At 37.1% G+C, this 20,420-nt stretch overlaps 1 protein-coding gene across 3 annotated transcripts; it reads right to left on the bottom strand.

The window, feature by feature from the left end:
- Window positions 1-3,529: 3,529 nt before the first annotated feature.
- On the bottom strand, window positions 3,530-20,417 carry STX2 (syntaxin 2). Of its 3 annotated transcripts, XM_061355376.1 has the most exons (11): window positions 15,674-16,476; window positions 13,765-13,836; window positions 13,481-13,580; window positions 11,973-12,047; window positions 10,992-11,065; window positions 10,692-10,800; window positions 9,556-9,629; window positions 9,311-9,448; window positions 7,788-7,898; window positions 6,425-6,485; window positions 3,530-4,975 (listed from the first exon to the last, which is right to left on the bottom strand). In XM_061355376.1, the coding sequence occupies exons 1-11, from the start codon at window positions 15,749-15,751 to the stop codon at window positions 4,875-4,877; spliced, it is 993 nt and encodes a 330-aa protein (XP_061211360.1). In that variant the 5' UTR covers window positions 15,752-16,476; the 3' UTR covers window positions 3,530-4,874. The 3 variants fall into 3 exon arrangements, with proteins under 3 accessions (XP_061211360.1, XP_061211359.1, XP_061211358.1); XM_061355375.1 differs by lacking the exons at window positions 6,425-6,485; window positions 15,674-16,476 and adding an exon at window positions 20,249-20,417; XM_061355374.1 differs by lacking the exon at window positions 6,425-6,485 and having other exon boundaries at window positions 15,674-16,472.
- Between the last annotated feature and the right edge of the window lie 3 nt (window positions 20,418-20,420).

Genomic DNA, 20,420 nt, shown 5'->3' with positions numbered 1-20,420 from the left:
CAAGTCAGACTACCACTCTAATAAAGATGCATTTATCACATATTTGATTTGTTTTACATTTTTACTCACCTGTGTGCAGACTGGTCTGAAGGCAGCAGCAGTCTTATAAGCTGAAATGGGCACCCATGTACAAGCTCTGTGCTCTGCCACACAGATCATGTGGGATCCTGGACAAGTCATTTCAGGCACTTGGACAAACTAGGATTTAATCTTCCAATGCTACATCCAAGTAGAACAGCTCTGTAGTAGTTCTGACGAGTATTTAATTCTACAGTGACCTACAAATGGGATCCAAATAAAGCCTAGAACAGGCTTTCAAGTAGTTGCAATATCTTCACTTCTACTTAGCAACATCTGACTGGACAAAGATACTTCAGGTAGTATGAAACTACTCACAGTGAGGAAACCATTGTCTGGTTGTATCTGTTGTGAAATATCATTGCCACCCCCCGCTCCTTTTGTCAAGTTCATATATTTTATGTTTAGTCTAGACTGTGCCCTTCAAAATAACCATTTACATCCCTCAGATAACTGAAATCTGTTCCACAAACAGGCCAAGGAAAAAATTCTTCCCAAGGCCAGATTTTCTTCTTACAAATTCTTAGAGTGGCAAATATTTTGTTTGATAAGACTTCCTATAAAAACAATTATATTAATGCATAGAACATTAAGATACAGAGACCAACTGTATGAACAGTCATGACAGAAGGTCTGAGGTTTAAAAAAAAACCAAAAACACAACCCTAAATAAATAAATAAATAAATAAATAAAATCATGCTTATATTTAAAAGATTCTGTTAACCACAATCAGAAGTGTTTCATTCTGTGATGTAGAACAGTATGAGATTCTGGTCTCATCTCACCACTGACACTGCTTTTGCACTAGGTGACCTGCAGAGATCACTTCCAGCGTAATTCTCCGATTCTCTGATACAGAGATGCTCACCGTAGGCTTACGCCACAATTCAGAAAGGAAAAGGTTTGAAAAAGAAGACAAAGATTTCTTTAAGATTTCTTTACAACAAGCTGTCAGTGTTGTTATCCAGACACCAGCTTTTGTATGCCTTCTCACCTATGAGCTTTCACATCTCATTTCAGAAATGGCAAATACGACTCCTTTAACTCTTATCCAGTGTTAGAAACACTGATGAAAATTACATAGTAGCAGACTCAAAAAAGTAAAAACCTGGTAACTGCAAAAAGTTAACACAACTGTGTAATAACACCAAATAACCTTGTCAAATATGTATGGAAGCTGCCTCTCCGTTTTCTGTAAGATTACATAAAAAGGCTATAAAGTGAGCTGTTACATAAACAGCACCTCTGTTGAGCTCCTATTCATTCTGACATACACTCCACACTGAGTTGCACTCTGTTAGTATAATGCTGTCCAGCTCAGTTTACTGTTAACTGACAGTAATTGGCACAGGCTGACCCATGTTCTCTCTAAAGCATGGACAGGAACTAAATCTTTGCATGCAAAATAATCCTTGTTTTCTTCGCAGCTGGAAACTACGTTGTACAGTAACTACTCGCATCAGAACTTAGCCATTCTCTAACTATGCTTAAGCATAAAAATCCTCCTTTCCCCTGATTTGCAGTAAAATGCATTCAAACACAGACAATAAAATCAATCACTCTTTACAACATGTAAATACAATTATTTTGTAATTACTTACCATTTCCATGTATTCTCCTTTGTAAAAAAGTTTATTCAAGAAGTTCTTTTGTTCTTCAGAACCTAGCTACAAGTGCATACCAAATGCTCTTTTTATTCCAAAATGCTCATGTCCAAGTGCTTCACTACTGGCAGAAGGACTCTGTGTGTTGGAGAGAGGCAGCTAAAGAGGCTGCAACTGGCACTATGTAGCTGAGCAGCCAATTGCTTACTGTACATGACAGAAAAGACTGAGCTGATTCACAGGTGCAAAGGCTGACCCACTTGGGGAAGAATGCCATGGTTATTTTCAGAAGTTGCATACAAGCCACATTAACGCATCAAATCAAATTTAACATTGGGTAACCCAAGTCTCTAAACCCCCTTTCACACCCTCCACTGCTCCCCCTCCAAACCCAACAAAACAAAACCCACATCCAAACTGTTCCCTCCAAACTACATGCAGCACAACTGTCTGAAAGGGTGTGGGTTGTTTTAAAATAATATCTTTATACAGAAAAACATCCTTCCTCCTAGGCAGCAGTTCCCTCATTTCCCTTTGTCTTTTAAATCTTATTTATCAGGCTTGCATTCATCAAAACCATGTTTAACAAATCCTCTGTTGCCTAGAAATGTCTTCTCTGTGTTTTACACTACAGAGCAAAGAGAAGCAGAATAAAGACAGATTAATTTGGAAACAACTCTAGTTCATTCTGTTGGATTCATTTGTGTTCAGATTTGATGCTTTTTCCACAGGTACTTGGGTAACAGCACTCAATGCCAGCAAAAAGCTCTCAAGAGTGGCACACCAGTTTCAAACACGAGCGAATGGGAATAACTCCAGTTACCACCTGGACACCAAAACCCTCGATCCATACCAGAAATTCCAGTTCTGGGGTGAGCAGGTAAGAGGAAGTTATTTTCATTCTGCAGTGATAAATATGCACTTCTATGAGGATTTTTTGAGAATACATGAACAGCTTCATTCAAATAAATAATTCACATATTTTTCAAGTTCAATATTAAGCAAAATTCCATGGGTATATTAAAAAGGTATAAATCCCACTGATGTCTTCATATTTCTCTCTACATCTACTTTGACCATCTCTACACCTTTTTTGGTAACAAGGTTCAGGAAATATACTACTTTTACTCTAAGTACCAGTTGTTTGACACACGTCTTCACAAAAACATACCAGCCTAATTCACACACTTACTGGAAATATTCAAAGGTCACAATAACATCATAAATATAAAAACAGCCACAAGATACTTGCTTAGGTAAATTTATTAGTGCATAGGTTAGAGATATATTCCTCTCCAATATTAACAAGAACAAAAAAGTTCATGTGAAAAACAAGTTTTGTTTTAAAACAAACTCTGAGACAGCTGTATAACAAAAAGCTATGGAGTAGGCTATTCAAATTTCTTGTCTTTGGGGAAATTATTGGATTATAAATAAAAAACTCAACATGATGGGATTCTGAGGGTCGTTTTAGGTGATCAGCTGTTAAACAGCAGAACCAGTTTCTTTTCCCCTTAATTTGTGTATATGTATAAATAATATTTACTGATAAAAATCTAGAAAACTATAGAATAAAAAATATATTTTACCTAGACTGAGTACTAAGGCAACCAATCTTTCCCTACTTTGCATGTAAACTTCCAGAACACTCACCCATGTTTGTAAGGACTTGGAGGTAAAGAAATTTGTTCATTGATGAAGCCAAAATTTTTCAAGTGACTTCGTTATTGCAAAAAGACCAATAATAGTAATTTTTTTTCTTTTTAAACATGTTTGACATCTGAACAGCTCCAGCACATTCACAGTGTATTTGGACAGCAAAGCAAGAACAGTCATACATACAATATTCACTGTAAACTTTGCTGAATTTAATGAAGTCCACAGACTGACTTACAGTTGACTGAGTAACTTCCATCTTGGACACCTTCAACAAAACATGAGTTTAAGGAGTCATTGCAGTTAACATTATAATTATTTGAAACATTGACAAGTGTATTTTTAGACTGTATTTAAAAGGCACACATTATACTTCCCTCTAATTCTCTCACAGTGTAAATATATCTACATATCTACATAGATATGCTTCAACAATGAAAAGTCAAAAAGTCAAGTTACAAATATTTTACACACAAAGTACAAAAATAACTTGTAACATTAAATGCAGTTATTTAGTTACGTTTGAAATCTTTCAAGCCTGTAAGTGTTGCAAACTAGCAGTACAACGGGTGTGTATACACTAAAACACTTCATACATGTTAAGACTAATTTCATAACAGATCAGTGTCTTAGTTTTTATTATGTTTCAGACTTTCCTGAAGGAGTTTATGTGCTATACTCACACATCAACATTAGCAAGCTTCTGAATAAGAAATTGTGACTTGGCTTTATAGAGAAAATATGATTTTTGTCACATTAATAGTAAGGCTAAACTGATCCATCAGGGTTATTTGTGTTTGAACAAGGGTTATTTGTAAAATTATCTGCTAAGGTTCAAATTTAATGTGCTTCATTATTGCATTCTTTTACCAGAAATGTTGCAACTAACATTTTATTACAAAGGCAACGAAACATTTAAAGCAATTAAAGTTTGAAATTGAAGAAAAAAACCAAAAAGCCTGGAAATGTAAAAAAGGCTTTTGTTTTTTTCCTTCTCAAGTGGACTGCAATAGGCAGACAGTTAAATAAGGAGTCTTTTCAGGCTAAAATACTTTAGCACTTGTTGGGAAAAAAAAATTCAAGTATAAAGCTTAGATAGGTGACTAAATAATTATACTTACAGACAAGGCTACATGTCAAAAATGTTCACACGAGTGCTAACAAAAGCAGAATGGGTATGGTACTACATTTCATGATTCGAATCAGATTTGCAATAGGAAAAAGCTCCAAACAGTCAAAACTCTAAAGTCTCTCAACTCCCTATTTAAACTGTTTGTAACACTGAGATAAGAAAAAAAATTCTAATTTACTTTAGTTCAAAACAATTAAGAGAAGTTTCAGTCTTATAGAGTTTATGATGCAAATCCATCCATATCCTAATACATTCTCGTATTCATTTATAAGTAAACAATAAGAGCAACTTTGTTTAGATTTTTAACCATTAGTGATAGGTCATCATCATGGAACAGTGTAAGGCATCACTTATTAAAACAGGTTTGGTTTTACAGAAGATGTATTTTGGAGTTTCTGAAGGTTCATAACTCTTGGAATGTGCTTGCTAGGATAGTGTTGTCGCTAGGATAATTCCAAGTATCAGAAGCAGTACAGTAACACAGATAATGATGAACATCAGTTTCTGCAAAAAAAGTAAAAAGAAAAGTTGAGATTGAAATACCCTGTTCACATACACGTACAGCCACAGAAAAACTGATACCTCATCTCAGTGCTTCGATTTTCTTTCTAGAAAAATTAAGATAAATGCTTACTGCATTTATTCTTTCCTAACATACATGTAACCATATTTAGAAGATGGAGCTCTGTGAAACATTTCTGTGTTTTATTTCACAGTAGAATTGTTATTACTCACAGCCAACTTTTTGTAGATATTACATACAGAAACATGCAATAGTGAACATTTACTTATCAGGGTCATGTCTAAGTACAGTTACATTGGTTACTGCCACCCTCCCTGGATAAATATTTGTAGTCTGCTCAACTCTTTAAGATGGCATGCTTAATGGAATTCATAGAACTCAATAAAACATAAGTAAAAACACTGTGTAGGTAATACCTCAGAAGAGCTGCAGGGGGGAAAAATTGATCGGTTCTATGTACATGCATGGAAGTCTGACATTAGGTCAGGTGTTTCTGATTCTAAGCAATGATACAGTAAATCTGTTACCTGCCTATAACCCAAAGCTGAGAAGAAACTCTAACAACAAAAGTAAAAGCCTTACTATTAAAAGAGTGTTAGTACAGAAAACTGAGTTTCTGATAAGCTGTTCAGAGTGATACCCTGTTCATAGTGCCTTATGCATAGTTTGAGGATCCTGCATGCAGAAGTTGACTTTCTGTTGGACTCAGGAGGAGTTAAGTGGCTTGGTTAGGTGTTATCTTGACAAGAAATGGTAGCTTAGTATAGCAAGAATCTGAAGATTGAACAAATTATCAAATTTATGTACTAAAATTCCAGCTGGAATCTTTGTAGACTTCCTTTTACAAATATATTATTTCCCACTGCTTCATTTAGTCCGGTATTAATAAATAGCTTGAGAGTAAGAAATTGTAGGATGTTCTACAAGGCATATAGCCAACTACATGGTTGTAGACATTTACTTTTATGAAAGCTCTGCCTAAAACCATGTAACACCCCATCTGATAAAGTTCCAAGTGTAACTGGTATTCCATATATTGGTGTAGATTTTTTGCTGATGTAAAGTTTCAGTATAAAAGAATTCCAAAGGGCTGCAAGACAGTAACTGCATTTTTGGTCTCATTTCCTTCTGCATTTATGAGTCTCATGTAGTGATCACATTCTGTGCATGTGGCAGCTTACCACTAGGTGTCAGTTTCAATACTGACATGCACAGCACTTTTACAGTATCCAGAGATGAACAAGATCCCCCAATGCATCTTAAGCCTACTCTCCAGTACTAACTGCATGGATATTAGGGGTTAGTAGAACAATACAAGTTACCAGGCCAAAACAAGAGCATAATTAGTTGATTAGTTACTTACTGCCACTGTGGCAGGAAGTCACACATGCTGCGGTTATCCATGCATCACCGAAAACCAACAGACAAACCAATAATTAGAGCAACTACAGCAATCAACACCAATGACACAATGACAATTATCCACATTTTCTGTCAAAAAACAAGGTATTTATTATTTTAAGATTAAGCACAACGATTTGCATTTCTTTTTAATGTTAAAAATAGTCACGTTTTAGATCCACGCTCATTTTTGTTAAAGCCTGCAGTGTTCTCCAATCAAGATAAATTTACCTGTATACTCTTGCCTGCGTAAGAATAAACACTGTTTACAGATAAACTACTGTAGTTAATATTTATATAGTTGCCAAAGATGAGAAAACCACCATTTACATATACATTAAGTGGGCTCTTTTGATACTTCTTGCATATTTTCTTTAAATACAGTGTGTTACCTATATGTAGATATCTGTCTGTCTGTAGAAAGATATATTATTCCCTCAAATCCAACTCACCATAAAAAGCCTCACAAAATTGCACAGCTTCTCAAAAGGGGAAATTATGAAGTCAAAGGAACAATTCATTCACTCTGCAATCATACAGTTACAAAATATAAATTACTCAGTAGTCTGATTCCAGAATATATTATTTGGCTTTCTGATGGGAAGGAAGATGTTGAAACACAAAAGTTTTCACAGCAATGGCAAACACCTGAACGTTACTGCATTCCTCCACAAAATTCAGAATAGTGGTTTAATATCACACCCTTTCCAGAGGGAAGATCTCCCTTATCTAGTACTTGTACAAGAGTACAGAATTACTTATTTGTAAAAAGAGTAATTGCAGATGGAATTCTAAAAAAGCCTGCTTCAGCAAAACCAGCAATTTTGTTTTTCCTGCTAACATGGCAGTTTTACAGCTCTAAATCCAGGTAAGTTTACCAGTGATAAAGATCCAAAAACCTTTAAGCTTATTTAGAGTCTGAATAATTAAAAAGTAGCACAGTAATGGATAAGAACCACCTGTGAATTTATCTACTGGCATAGTACATTAATTCTTTCGGGGTTTTTACATTCTGTAATAACAGCTTTTTTAAATAGAAAACATAGCCTTATCTGTGTATGAATTGCTTGTACGTTTCTGTAGTAAGACAAGTTTCTGTCCTCTACTGGCAATACAAATTTTTAGTAACTATAACAAATCACTTTGGAAAGGTTCTGATTTTTTCCTGATGGGACTGTGGTGTTGCTTGTAAAATCCTTTGGTAAATCTTCCTGTCATATACTATTTTATAACAACGTTTTGTAATTTAAAATATCATAACTACAGAAAAGTAAAATGTGCATTAATTCTACCTTAATGGACTGAATACAACAACACAACTAAAACTGAAGGTCACTTCATACTGTGCTAAGTTAATATACTGACTAGCACAATTACAGAAAGATAGCATACCCTTCGTGCTTTACTTCGATATTTAACTGCCTTTTTTGTCTCTTCTTTTGCATGTTCCACGTAATCTGATGCATTCATCACGTTCTTCTCTATGTTGTTGATCATTTCACCCTTAAAATGAAGTTTTGAACATAAAATTTATTAGAATACATGGATCCTTGCTTAATGAACTGAAGAGAAGGAAGGCTATAGGACATAAGTGATTAAACAGTAAATAATGTACATATTGGCAGCTGACGTTTTTTCTGCTTTGATGTGTAAATGGAAAAGGGAATGAGAAGCAAGGGCACAAAGGTCTAACTAAACAAGGAGCATTCATGGGCAGGGCAGGCATATTTCTCCCTTTAGCACGAACAAATACTGAACATCTGAAAACATACCACTGAATGTGAGGTATGTTTTAACAGCCAAAACTAAAGCTGACACACTAAAGAGATGAGAAATCTCTGAGGTGCCTGCAAGTGGGAAAAGATACTGACTTCTTTTGACACAAGGTTCAACAGTTATCTAAGAACACACACACATATAATAGCAACCTCAGAAGTTCCGTGGAATTGAGGGTTCACCATATCAGGACACAAGAAATTCAAATTAAGTATGATGAATGAAGTTTGGTAATGAAATGGAGGATTGGTGAAAAATTACAGTAACTCTATTACCTGTGTTTCTGTCCATCAGAAGAAATAATCAGCAGCAGTAAACAGCAAAGCATTAAAAAATGATGCACAAGTAACTTTTGTTCATTTCTAATTCGAAAGAAAACTGCTACCTTTTGGGTTTTTGCCTTGGCTAGATAGTTAACATTAAAGCAATGTAGGACTTGGAGAACAAGACCCAATTAAAAAAAAACAAATAAAATAGTCCTTTCCAGGAAGTGCCTCCCCTGAACACGACTCTTTCCACTTTGCTGCATAAGGCAAAGAATTATAAGAACATAAGTTAAAAATATTTTTGTTAGATAATTAGTACGTAAAGACATGAACAAATTTATGTAGATAAGATAAAGCTTATAAACATAAGAAACTACTTGAATGACTTTTCAATCTCTGTATATTCACCTTAGAACCGTAATCAGACCTTTGTATTATGTGCAAGTTGCATACATTCTTGCTAATGCACATTTTATTCTACCACAATAGTCCTTTACCACACCTATAAGAATCCTGAACACCCAAGATACAGGCAAACATTCCAGCAGAATGCTGTTCTTTCTTAACCAGGGATAAAATGTTCAAGCTTATTGCAATATAAGCACGTTGAAGAAAATATTAAGTACACCAAGTGAAAATAAAGGCTATGCTTAGTTATTCATAGATATACCACGAGTACATCCAGATTGTGTTTGTCTAAAAAACCTTTAGTGATCAACTTCCGTATATTCTAATCATAGTCAAAACCCACCCTAAGTCTGTACTATCTGAATAGAAGCAATTGTTCCTGCATATTTCACAGAGGAATACTGAGGGGAAGAAAAAAAATAAAAAATCCCTCTTAGATAAATGTGTTTGAATTGGTTCATTTACCTGAGTCTCAACAAATGTTGCCATGTCCATAAACATTTCATGTAGTTCCCGTATGCTGGATTCCAGTTTCATGATATCCTTGTGACGCGACTCAATTTCATTCAGAGCTTGCCTAGTGATCTGAGAGTCTGATATAATCTTTGGAAGATCGAAAAAGATATGGACATAAATATGTGCTGACATACTTCCAAATACGAGAAGCAGCAAAATAGAAGAGAGGCATAAACTGGACTAGAAATACATACATCTGAAGTGAAAATTGAAGGATTACCGCTCTCTAACATTTCTTCCAGCTCCTCATCAGTGGTGGTCTTTCCAGCTAGGATAGAAACAACAATACTTTACGTAACATCACTCATTATTGAACATAAAATTTTGCCATACCAGAAGGATGACAATTCAAAGAAAATTATTCTATTAAGCATTGTTTTCAGCCATTATCAAATGCCATTTTGCATATGGAAAAAAACCCGCGCAAAGCAACCCAAAACAGAAAATATCAAGTAATAGCCAGAAGACAATGCTGAGGAAAAGCTGAAGGCTCTGAGTAATAGCAACACATAACCATGTCCTGAAGTATTAGGATCTCTCTCCTTAAACATATAGGTAAAGAACTCAACTCGCCCAATAAACCTAACTGAAAAGCTGAACTGAACCATAAGCATGAGAGGCTAATGACAAACTTGAGAATCACATGAAAAGCAAAGTTACCTTGTAATTTGCCAACTTTCTGTTTGCATTTCCTATTTCAGCAATATATGTACTTGCTTTTACAGGAGATAATAAAGGCTAATTTTAGGTACAATATGTTATGGATATTTTAGACACCTTCTGAGGTAGATGCTGTAGTTCAGAGTACAATTACCTTTCTGAATACTCCTCATAGTTATCAATGATGAAATAACTTAGATGCAAGTCAGTCAACAAATGATGAATGTAAATTAACAGCAGCACTGATTTTACATCAGCTGAATTTAACAAATGTTCTTACTGACAAAAATGTCACAGGATAAAAAGAGATGTTCTGTTTAACACGTTAATTTTAGAATGGCTTTTACTAATACTACTTTCAGAACACAGCTTTTCTCAATGTTTCATCAAAAGTTGTAGCATCAGAAATAAATGATACAAAAGGAAAAGACAGTTATTTGAATAGTTTTCAACAACAAAAAAAAATGTATGGAGTTTAACCTTATCTTCTTTACAGCTGCTCTGAACAGCAACACTAAAGAGTTTATGCCATGTGATAGTTTTTCCTCTCACATCCTGCAAGAAGACATTCAAGATCTATAATGCTTTGTACCATCTTTAAGCAGCAAGAAACAAAGTAGATATTAACAACACAATTAACTTTTTAAAAACGTGTATTCAGGTCACTTACTTATCTCCAACTGCCTCTGTATCCGACCTTTGCTGCGTTCTCGAAAGAGAGTTTGCGTCTCGTTGTATTCCATCATGACCTCCACAAACTTGTGAGCCAATACAGAGTGCTGTTTTATAAGGATATAAAAATGTGGAACAAAACCTATTATTTTTTTTTTTAACACAGCACAATACTGCACAGCAACTGAAAGTTACATTCCAGCAAAACAGAACATGAACCTCTGAAATAATTTCACAGTGGTGAAAACTCATTCTCCAATTTACTAGAATCCTTTTATTTAAACTTAAGTGATCATACCTGTGTTTTTCTTATCCTGAGGTCCACTGATGTCCGATTAGCATTTTCGCCCTGATCAAAAGTCTGCTCAATAGCTAAGAACAATAGAAGAATGTTATGAGTCAATGGTCAGTATAATTACTTAATAGCTCAGTTACTTTGTAAATAGTGTTAATTAATACTTTCTTCATGTATAAGATCCCCACAGACATGTTTAACATTTGGTGTGTGGCAGTGATATATAGATAATACAAAATAATTTCGGTAATTGGTACAGCTCTTGTAACACAGTAACCACTTCAATACTTTTACAGAGTCACACTACTGCCTGTTACTATAGAAAAATATCCAAAGTTCTAACAATACTGGCTGCTTTTATTGTTTGAACAATAAACACCATACCCTAGTGTTTATGGAAGTAATTGTAATACAGCAACATTAAAACATTCAATATATTTCAAAACCGATGCTAAACAATGCAGACATAGCCATAGGGGAAAGCCACAGCAAAAATAGCTAGTTTGAATTTAAAACACACTAAATACTCTAAAGCAATTCCCTGTGTAGGTATGTATGCTACGGAGACTGTTCTTGCGGTAAATCTTCCAAGACACCATGACCAAAACCCAGCATTTAAGCTGCAGAATTCACTTCTACACAGAGGAATTACTTTGCACTTTAATTTTCTAGGCTATTCCTGAAAGCAAGCAAGCTCTTTGTCCTGTTCCACAGACTGGGATGTGCTGAGACCTGGTATTTGTCAGCGGTGAAGGTTGCCAAGGAGGACTAAAGTAGAGGACAATACTGTTCCTGACATGGGCTGTACATTAGTTGGCAGGGAGGGGGAGGTTTTCTAGTTTAAAGAGCCATCCAATATGGTTTATGCATACACAATGCAACTTTTGAAGTTTAGGAGTTCAGCTGCAATGTGCTAAGTCTGTAAAACTGCTACATCCTGAATCATTAGACATGACAGCAGTTCTATTTCTCCTCACAATTTACCCTTTAACCTGGCTCGGACTTTATTAGCAATCTTCTTTATTTCCTCATTTAATTCTTCAAGTTCTTCTTTTGTTCCTGAAAGAAAAAAGAGAAAATGAAAAACATGTTGTTTTTTTTTTTTTTTTCTCGTCAGAACTGTTGATAATGGTAAGCCAGCAACTATCTAGAATTCTACCGTGCAATGTCATAACTGCATCCAGTATAACAATGCAGAGGACTTGTTTATTATACTCCTAAACACTTTACCATTTTTGTAGCAGCATATTATTAGGTTCCTGCTACTTATGAGAAGCTCTTACAGTTAGGAAATGTTATTACCAAGTCATGAACTAAACCAGGTGATGAAATATTCCACATTTTTTCTTAATGTAACACTTTCAGAGTAACATTCATTCGCTCATCAAAATGAAAGTTCACTGAAGTCTATCAAGTGACGATACCGATTTTTCCCCACTTCTGCTTCTGTTGTTTAACATGGGCTCATGGCTTTTACCTTTATTAACACATCTGAACCATGCACTCCATATTATTAAGAATACTACACAAAGAATTCACAAAGAATTTCACTACATCTCTGCTACTGGGTTTACTGAAGACGCTAGATTCACAAGAGCCTACGTTATTTACAGGCAAGGTCATGTTCCTACACAATTCAAATGCATGATTGAGCACAATTTTTAGCACAAACACAAGCTGATACATGAGCTGAGACCACAGATGTTAAAACACTCAAATGAACCCAAGGTGTATGTATGACTGTGTACAGTTGTTAAGACAAAAAGCAGCCTGCAAAATCATTTAAGAATACAATTGTATGCCCATCTGTAAACAAAGAAAATAGGAGGGAGAGAAAAACTAACACAGAAAGTTCAGTTGTCATCAACAAGAAAGAGTTGCAACATTTCACAAAAATATCTCCCCATCTTTTCTTCCCTTTTCTTTAAGCTTCTCCCGTAAACAGAGGCATTCCTTGAATTAACAAGTGCTGAGAACACATCAGGTTTCTGGGTAAGTTCCCTAAACTTTTACGTTCTCTGTTCAGAAAGCACATCTGCACTTCCAGCACTTCTAAAAATAGGGCTCCATCATCGAACTGTCTACTACTGCTGAAGCAGCTGGTTATAGTGTTACTGTTAGGCAGGATCTTGCCCCTACTTAAGAATAAGAGACCATGATGGCTGTACTGTATGAGTGTCAGCTGACACTTCAACACTGTCATCAATTAAAAGAAATGCAAATAGCCTTTATGTTTCTGAAGACAATCCATTTCATGATACCATATTGAACTGGAGTTTTGCTCTAGCAAAGATGTGGATCATGCAACAAATACGCTGAAAATGTAGTTAATCAAATGAGACTTACAGAATGAAAAATAAGCAAATGAAAACATTAATCCAAGATTAAAAATGGAAATATTTAATGAATTGTGTTACATTTCGCATTCTGAACACCTCAAGTTCTATTCCCATAGCTACACATATCTGAAATCCAAAAAAAGTGATACGCACTTCCTTCAGGATTTGGTGCTGACAGGATAATGCTGTGCTGCTTCTTCACTTCTTCCACATTTTGTGCTATTTTTGCTATATTATTTCTAAGTTCCTCAACCTAGAGGAAGAGAAATATGGCAATGAGAACAGTACAATAATTCAGAGCAACATTTCATTTAGAACACCATTACAAAGCATACTGGGGATGGGGTGTAGATGAATTTGTTAAGCCTAATTACAGAAGTTAAAAGGCACAGAAAAATAACTAAGTCGTTAATGCATGGTGAAAACTATAACCTTACCTGTTGGAAAAAGTCATCCATAAAATGGTCTTTTTCAACAATAACTGTCTCCCCATCTTCATTTCCTTTATACTGTAAAAGACAACAAAACAAATCTATGAAATAAAACTCAGGCTCCTGTTCAACACAATGACACCCTCTTCACCACTGCTACTGCTGACACATTTCTGCCAACAGTCTGCCAAGTCACAAAAGTAAGTTTCCTTCTTCTGAGGGCCACAATTCAAAAACAAACAAGCAGAGAGGTCAAAGAAAGAAACCACCCAACTACCATGAAGTAGTGAATGCTCAGGCATTTACATGTACTCCTCTGTAAACACCTTCAGGACAGAACCAGTCTGTGAGTGATGTCACAGTTTCAGTACCTGTCATAAAAACTATTCAAACAGTATTTGGCATCCAAGTGTTCTCTCACAGCATAAAGATACTTGCACAGCGAGTCCCATATGAACATTCAGTTTACTGAGACAGTAAATCAATCCCTCTCAAAGAAATGCTAAGAGAGGTGCTGATGACTGCCTTGTGATGGTGAAAGCTCAACATCTAATACAAGCTAGAAGTAAAAGCTACCAACATCTGCTTATTAGTTTTGCCCTTGGATGTCTCAAGGCTGCCATTCCACACCACTTTAGACATAATTACACACACTAAACTATACACACATTACATAATTGATAAACCCTGGAACAGCAGCCAAGGCAGCAGCAGCTCAAGCTGACAGGCTGTCGCAGCTCGCCAGGGCATCCAGCCCAAAACACTGCCTCTGTCACACTGCCCTAACCCTTGGAGCCAGCCCTGCAGAATACACAGATCCTCAAAGGAACAGATATTCAAGTTTTATCAAAGGAAAAGAGAAAACATGCATCCTAGAAAGGCAAAGAGCTCCAGCCTCCATGTTCTCTAGTTCCCTCTGTAAAGCACTGGTGTTTGAACAGCATTAAACCAAAATTAGAACAAAGTATTATTCTAGCAGATAGTCAAAGGGTTATCTGCTAGGAAAATAAAATACAAGACAGGTACCATCAAGGGATTTTCACATCCTAGACACTTTTCTTCATACAAGTCCCTCTGTCTTTGGTCTTCTAACACCTGCTTTCTGTTCCTAAACCCTGATCCTATTTACCCATAGGCCCTTTGTTTCTGGTTTTATTACAGTAGGTGAGATGTATATTATTTGCAAGACAATTCTGCAATTTAATCCCATGTCAAGCACTGCTATTATCTAATTGAGAAGGTTATATTTAATGAAGATCTAGGAGTGCCCCAAATCTTCAAGGAGTTATTACTCAGACTTTGTGACAGTTCTTTTCCTGCAAATTCAGGGAGTGCATAAAGCCCTGACAATCTTTGTCAGAAATCATCTGTATTTTTTATACTTATGGAAACCCATAAAGCCCCAGCTGAAATACAGAAATGTAGATGTTACTACTTTCCCTGCCCACCCTCCCATCACTCACAGCACTGTGTGTCATTGAAGACTTTTTGCAGTTACTCATTTTGAGGACATGACTGTTAGAATTCAGTATTAAAGAATTGGTCCTCAGGGACTGTAATTAATCAACAGTCTTGCTTAACACACACAAGTGAGACAGTCAGTGCCCAACTGAAGTCACCCAACTTTTACCCATGCCAGAGACTACAAAGCTACCAGTTGAAAGTTAAGAATGAGCTACACATTAAAGACATTTAATTTCATTACTTACGTAAAAGAACAACTTCTGCTTACATTTACTGAGTAAAGAATATTTTTTCTACTTGTTTATAACCACATACTGTATTTAGTTAATTGAACTGAAAATAACGAAAACAGCATTAGCTTAGAGATGCAAATGTCAGCTTTCAGCTTGGTCAGATGATCTTAGTAAAACATTAAACACCTGAGTGAATCTTAAAGATACAAAAAGCTTACTGGGAAGCCCTGTTTGTAGATGCCAGGCTGGAAGGGAGCAATCAGGATTCCCCACCCTATAGGCAGTTCCACGTTCATTTCACTTTTGCATTTGGTTGCAATGACACCATTGACAGATCCCCTGTCTACAATGCGGTGAAGGATTTATGGACATCCTACTTTGAACATCAGCACTTGAGATACCTGATGACTTGTCAACCTCTCATCTCTACATTCTTAAATCACCATGTCCCTAAAATACAGCTTACCTGCTAACTCTTGAACTTCAGTGATGCACCTCTTCTGACGACAACACAATGTAACCAAGGACTCACTTTTATCATCAACAGAAACACATTGTTTCTCCTAGACCTTGCCTCCCCAGCATAAGCAGTATCAGAAAAAGCTGATAAAAGTTCCACGTCAATGCCAAGAGCAAACTAATGAAGCCTGTTTTCAGCTCATACCTTGACCTTGGGACTCAAAGTCTGGCCCATACAACTCTATAAACAGTCATAGACTTGTAAAATGTATCAAGTTCCTTAGAAACTGGTTTGTATCACAGAATCCAGATACTCAGACAATATAATTTCTTAGCTTCAAGTAGAAGCTATCCTGGTGGCTATGAAACTTCTGACATTTCCCATACCTTATAGAATTGCAAAAGTCAGTCTAGCTTGAGATTCCCTACCACATTAATTATCGACCTTTGAAACTGAAACAGCTTTTGACCTAAACCCACAACTATTACCTGCCCTTTAAATCCCATCCAAGGTTAGTTATTTCTCAGTCCAGATCATGTGTACTCCTCTGGCAGGCTCCAAGGACTCAACCCCAAGGAGCACGTTACAGTGTTACAGTTTCTCCTTATGGCATCAGTGTTTCCAGAAATTCTTTTCTATCCCAGCAGCCAAGAAGGACTTAAAGACAGCCAAGATGATCAAACAGGCAGCTCCAGCAGGTCAATCTTTAACATGCATTTAGTAGCATTATCATACAGCCAGAACAGCATCATATGGTAACCATCTATATGAAATTAGCCTGTTATGACATGGAAAACATAAAGCTCATCTTCAGAAAATTCCATGTCTGAACAAAGACTAATGTAAGAAGTTAACTCCCGAGGAGGGAAACCCCGTAATGTTTTCCTCCTTCTGAAATAGTTCCTTTTGCAATTTTGTTTCCATTCCACCCAATTCTAACAATTTTAAATGTCAGGACTTTGTGGTTCTTCACTTGCTCCTAAACAGCTCTGGGGGCACTAAGTGAATGCCCGAGAGATAGCTTACAAAACATCAATGCAGCTCTGTTCAAGTTACAGGTCTTTAACAACAACAAAAGCTATAACCATACATTTTGAAAAGTTTTGTCAGAGATATCCTCAGTAACACTGAAGAGTAAGGAAATGTAAAAGCATGTATTTAAAATTGTTAACCAATCAAGCAAGAAAACTGGATTTCAACAGATAGCTCTGCATCCATTTCAGAAACAAGATAGTAATTTTAAAGCCATATGAATAATGCTCCCTATCTTGAGACCCAAACCATCACTCCTAAACAGAGGTTTTTTTACATCTTAATGCTTTCTTAAATGATTCAGCAAGTACAACAAAAAAACGTTTGAATGAGTTTTATTAACAGGCCTTTAAAAGGGCATCTGTTTTTAACATCTGACACTAGCTAAATGTGCTAAGCTGACTGTCTGAACATAGACCCTATGGCTCTTTTCAAGCCATTTTAAGATGGATTTGTATCCGTGAACAGCAAACCACTGAAGGCTGGGAGAATGCTTTACAATCAGTGCTACGTACTTGCCTTGGGTTTGTTTTTTCCTCTTCCATAAATATATACCATTCACCACTGCTGAAAACAGCATATGGGATCAGAGAGAATCTTTTATTCTTACACTAATTTGTGCTCAAAATAACTAATACCAGTCTGGGATTTGATCAATTATCCAGTTAATTGCATTCAAGGACAATTCTAACAGCTGAAAAGAAGTTCATCTTGGCCTGCTTAGATTCATTTAGACAGTACATTAAAATAATCCCCTACAAGTGGACAAATACAATTATGGTTGCTCTCTCCTGTAAAAGCATGCACTGTACAAGAATTTTTCTAGCAAGAAAATAAGAGGATGCAACATCATCTATTCTCCAGCAGCTACTTTAGCCCTGTTTAACTGCTTAAAAAACAGTGTATTAACAAAAGTATCAAAAAGTTATGATCATTTTATGTTGATGGACCACAAATACTGATAAGTAACATTTCTCTCTCTTTATGAATGATAAAGGGCAATCTAGGAAAAAAGTTACAACTTTTAATTACAAAAGTTTGCTTGCTGTCATATAAAATCCAGGAGCTCACAAAAAAAGAACATGTTAACTTCAATGAACAATTTTCAAGACCAGGTTGGACGAGGCCTTGGGTGGTATGGTTTAGTGTGAGGTGTCCCTGCCCGTGGCAGGGGGGTTGGAACTAGATGATCTTAAGGTGCTTTCCAACCCTAACTATTCTGTGATTCTATGAATCTATTTCTGCTAAAGGGAATACTGTAAAAATGGGTCAATGTTGACTGGCCAGCATCTCTTCAACTATTTCTGTACCTCAAAGGGTCTTTGGGGGAAATAGGGTGGATGAAACTTATTTTGGCAAGGTCCAACCAAAGTAAAACACAATGAAAGTCTTGTATTAAAGGAAAGAGGCAAGGCACAGCTATTCCTGAAGATCTTGCAGGCCCAGGCCTGCTCAAAAACCATGGCTTATATGCTCTACTTAATGATTCAGCCAAATAAAACATAATGAAACTACACTAATCAAACTGAAACAGTTTGGAAAATAGGCAAATAAATGTTAATACATTAGTTCCTCACTCAGTTTATTTATTCCTTTTCAAAGCAATCTTATCTAAATGTGGTCAAGCATCACAGCTGAAAGTGCTTACACTAGTGAAGGAACATCACAAAAACTTGATCTCATTCAGTATTTCTCATATAGATGAAAGGTGGAAGTTGCTACTTCCATGAGTTCCCTGAGGAAACCAAGTTTTACAAAAGGCACCTCCCTCAGGTATGCAACTTTTCAAAACTTCATGTCAACTGCACACTTTTACATGATAAAATTTAGACTGGATCTTCAATAACTTCAGTTGATGTTTAAATATTTTCTTCTAGTTAGAAGAAAACTTTTAAGTCTCTAAGCTATTTGTTAATTCTATAGGCAGCAATACTGAACACTTTTAAGCAGCAGCTTCCTGAAGCGACGTTTCAGTTGAAGCGCTGCAGTACCACAACATTTTCAGATATCACATACTAAATCTGGCTTAAAAGCCTCTATTCATAGTTGCTTTAAAAACTGTTAACAATACCTAAAAGGAGGTGTTAGGGTTTATTTTCTGTTGTTTCTTTTTTTGTGTGTGCGTGTTTTTGGTTTTTACATTAATAAAACCCATTCAACAGACCACTGCTGCTTCCCCTCAGTCAGATTGAAGTCTACTTGTTTAGGGCTATACATGAAAAAGTCAAGGCAGATCACTACTTGCTGCTTCCTCTTTCCAGGAAGCAGGCACCATCACCAACATTTGGCACATATTCCTACAACCTGGACATGTTTAAAAATAGGAAAAAGGAAGAAGTAAATCTGAAACAAATTACACAATTCTTTGGCATGCCTCCAAAACATCTTTCCTGATAAAGATACTGTAATCTGATAAGGCAAAATCTTTTCAGATGCCAATTCATCTTTTTAGGAAGGAAGATGGGAGGTACTGATAATTCCACCACTTAGAAACAGAGCTTCCAAAATGTATTTTGTGATCCAGAAGATATGAACTTAATTTTAAGATGAATGAGCCCCAAACATGCCTGCATGTTGACGCAGGCCAACTTCTACATACATGCAGAGTCCCAGAACTATCACAGAAGTCCTTCGTGATTTCCACTTCCATTTCTTTCCAGGAAGAAAAACCAAAACAAGCCAAATATCCTTTTACTTTACCCAAGCCATATCCTGCTGTAGAGAGACAGGATGGTACCTCCCTCAAACTCTCCCTTCTTTTTTAGGATACCGTTTTCAAAGCACAAATAAGGGAAAGGAAAAGAGTGCATAAACATAGCCAGCTACCATTTTGTAAAGACGCAGGAAATAAAATCTGCAGATAGCTTTATTGACGCGTTACTGGTTAAACCGTTCCCAAGCGGATAGATCTACCCCACGACACCACAGGCAACTCGAAAACAACTCTATTATCCGGTTTATCTGCCATTCGGAACTGTAACGGCTGGGACGCGCTGGAGGTCAGGAGGCAGCGGGGGAAAGTGTTCTACTAAACCGGAGAAACCTGACGTCTTACTGCCAGGCCCCCAGACCCTCCCCGGCTCCCGGTGGAAGCCGCCCCTGCCCGAGAAGGGAGCAGGGAAGCGCGGTGCGGCCGCGGCGCTGCCTGCGCGGATCCCGTCGCGGAACACCGGCCTTCCCGCCGCTGTCCGTTACCTCAGCGGCGATAGCGGCCCGAACTCCCCCGCGCTCCGCCGTTTGGTGCCCTCCCGCCAGCCGCCGCCCTGCCCCGGACGGCGCCCCGCTCGCCCCTAAGCCGAACCCTCGCGTCTGCCAGGTCAGCCAGCCGGTCCTTCATCCCCTCAGCAGCTCAGCGGCTCCCCGCGGTGCAGTCCTCCTTCTCCTCCTTCTCCAGCTCCCCGCTGAGGGCCGCCCGCGCCCGGCCCGCTGCCGCCGGGGCCACCTCGCCTCTCTCGGTCTCTGGGCCGGCCGCT

Source organism: Neopsephotus bourkii, unplaced genomic scaffold (assembly GCF_033783945.1).
Source record: "Neopsephotus bourkii isolate Nb327-2 ecotype Australia unplaced genomic scaffold, CSIRO-AGI_Nbou_v1 NB_795, whole genome shotgun sequence".
Taxonomy (NCBI): domain Eukaryota; kingdom Metazoa; phylum Chordata; class Aves; order Psittaciformes; family Psittacidae; genus Neopsephotus; species Neopsephotus bourkii.
Note: the sequence above shows the minus strand (reverse complement) of the source record. Positions and strands in the feature narration are given on the sequence as shown.

Bases quoted from the DNA above. Each gene is read 5' to 3' on its own strand.
- STX2 (XM_061355376.1), bottom strand. From the start codon at position 15,751: ATGAACGTGGAACTGCCTATAGGGTGGGGAATCCTGATTGCTCCCTTC. The intron at 13,837-15,673 runs GTAAGCTTTTTG...TGTCTTTTACAG, and splicing joins TCTACAAACAGGGCTTCCCA to TATAAAGGAAATGAAGATGG. The intron at 7,899-9,310 runs GTAAATGAACCA...CTTCATTTTAAG, and splicing joins CAACATTTGTTGAGACTCAG to GGTGAAATGATCAACAACAT.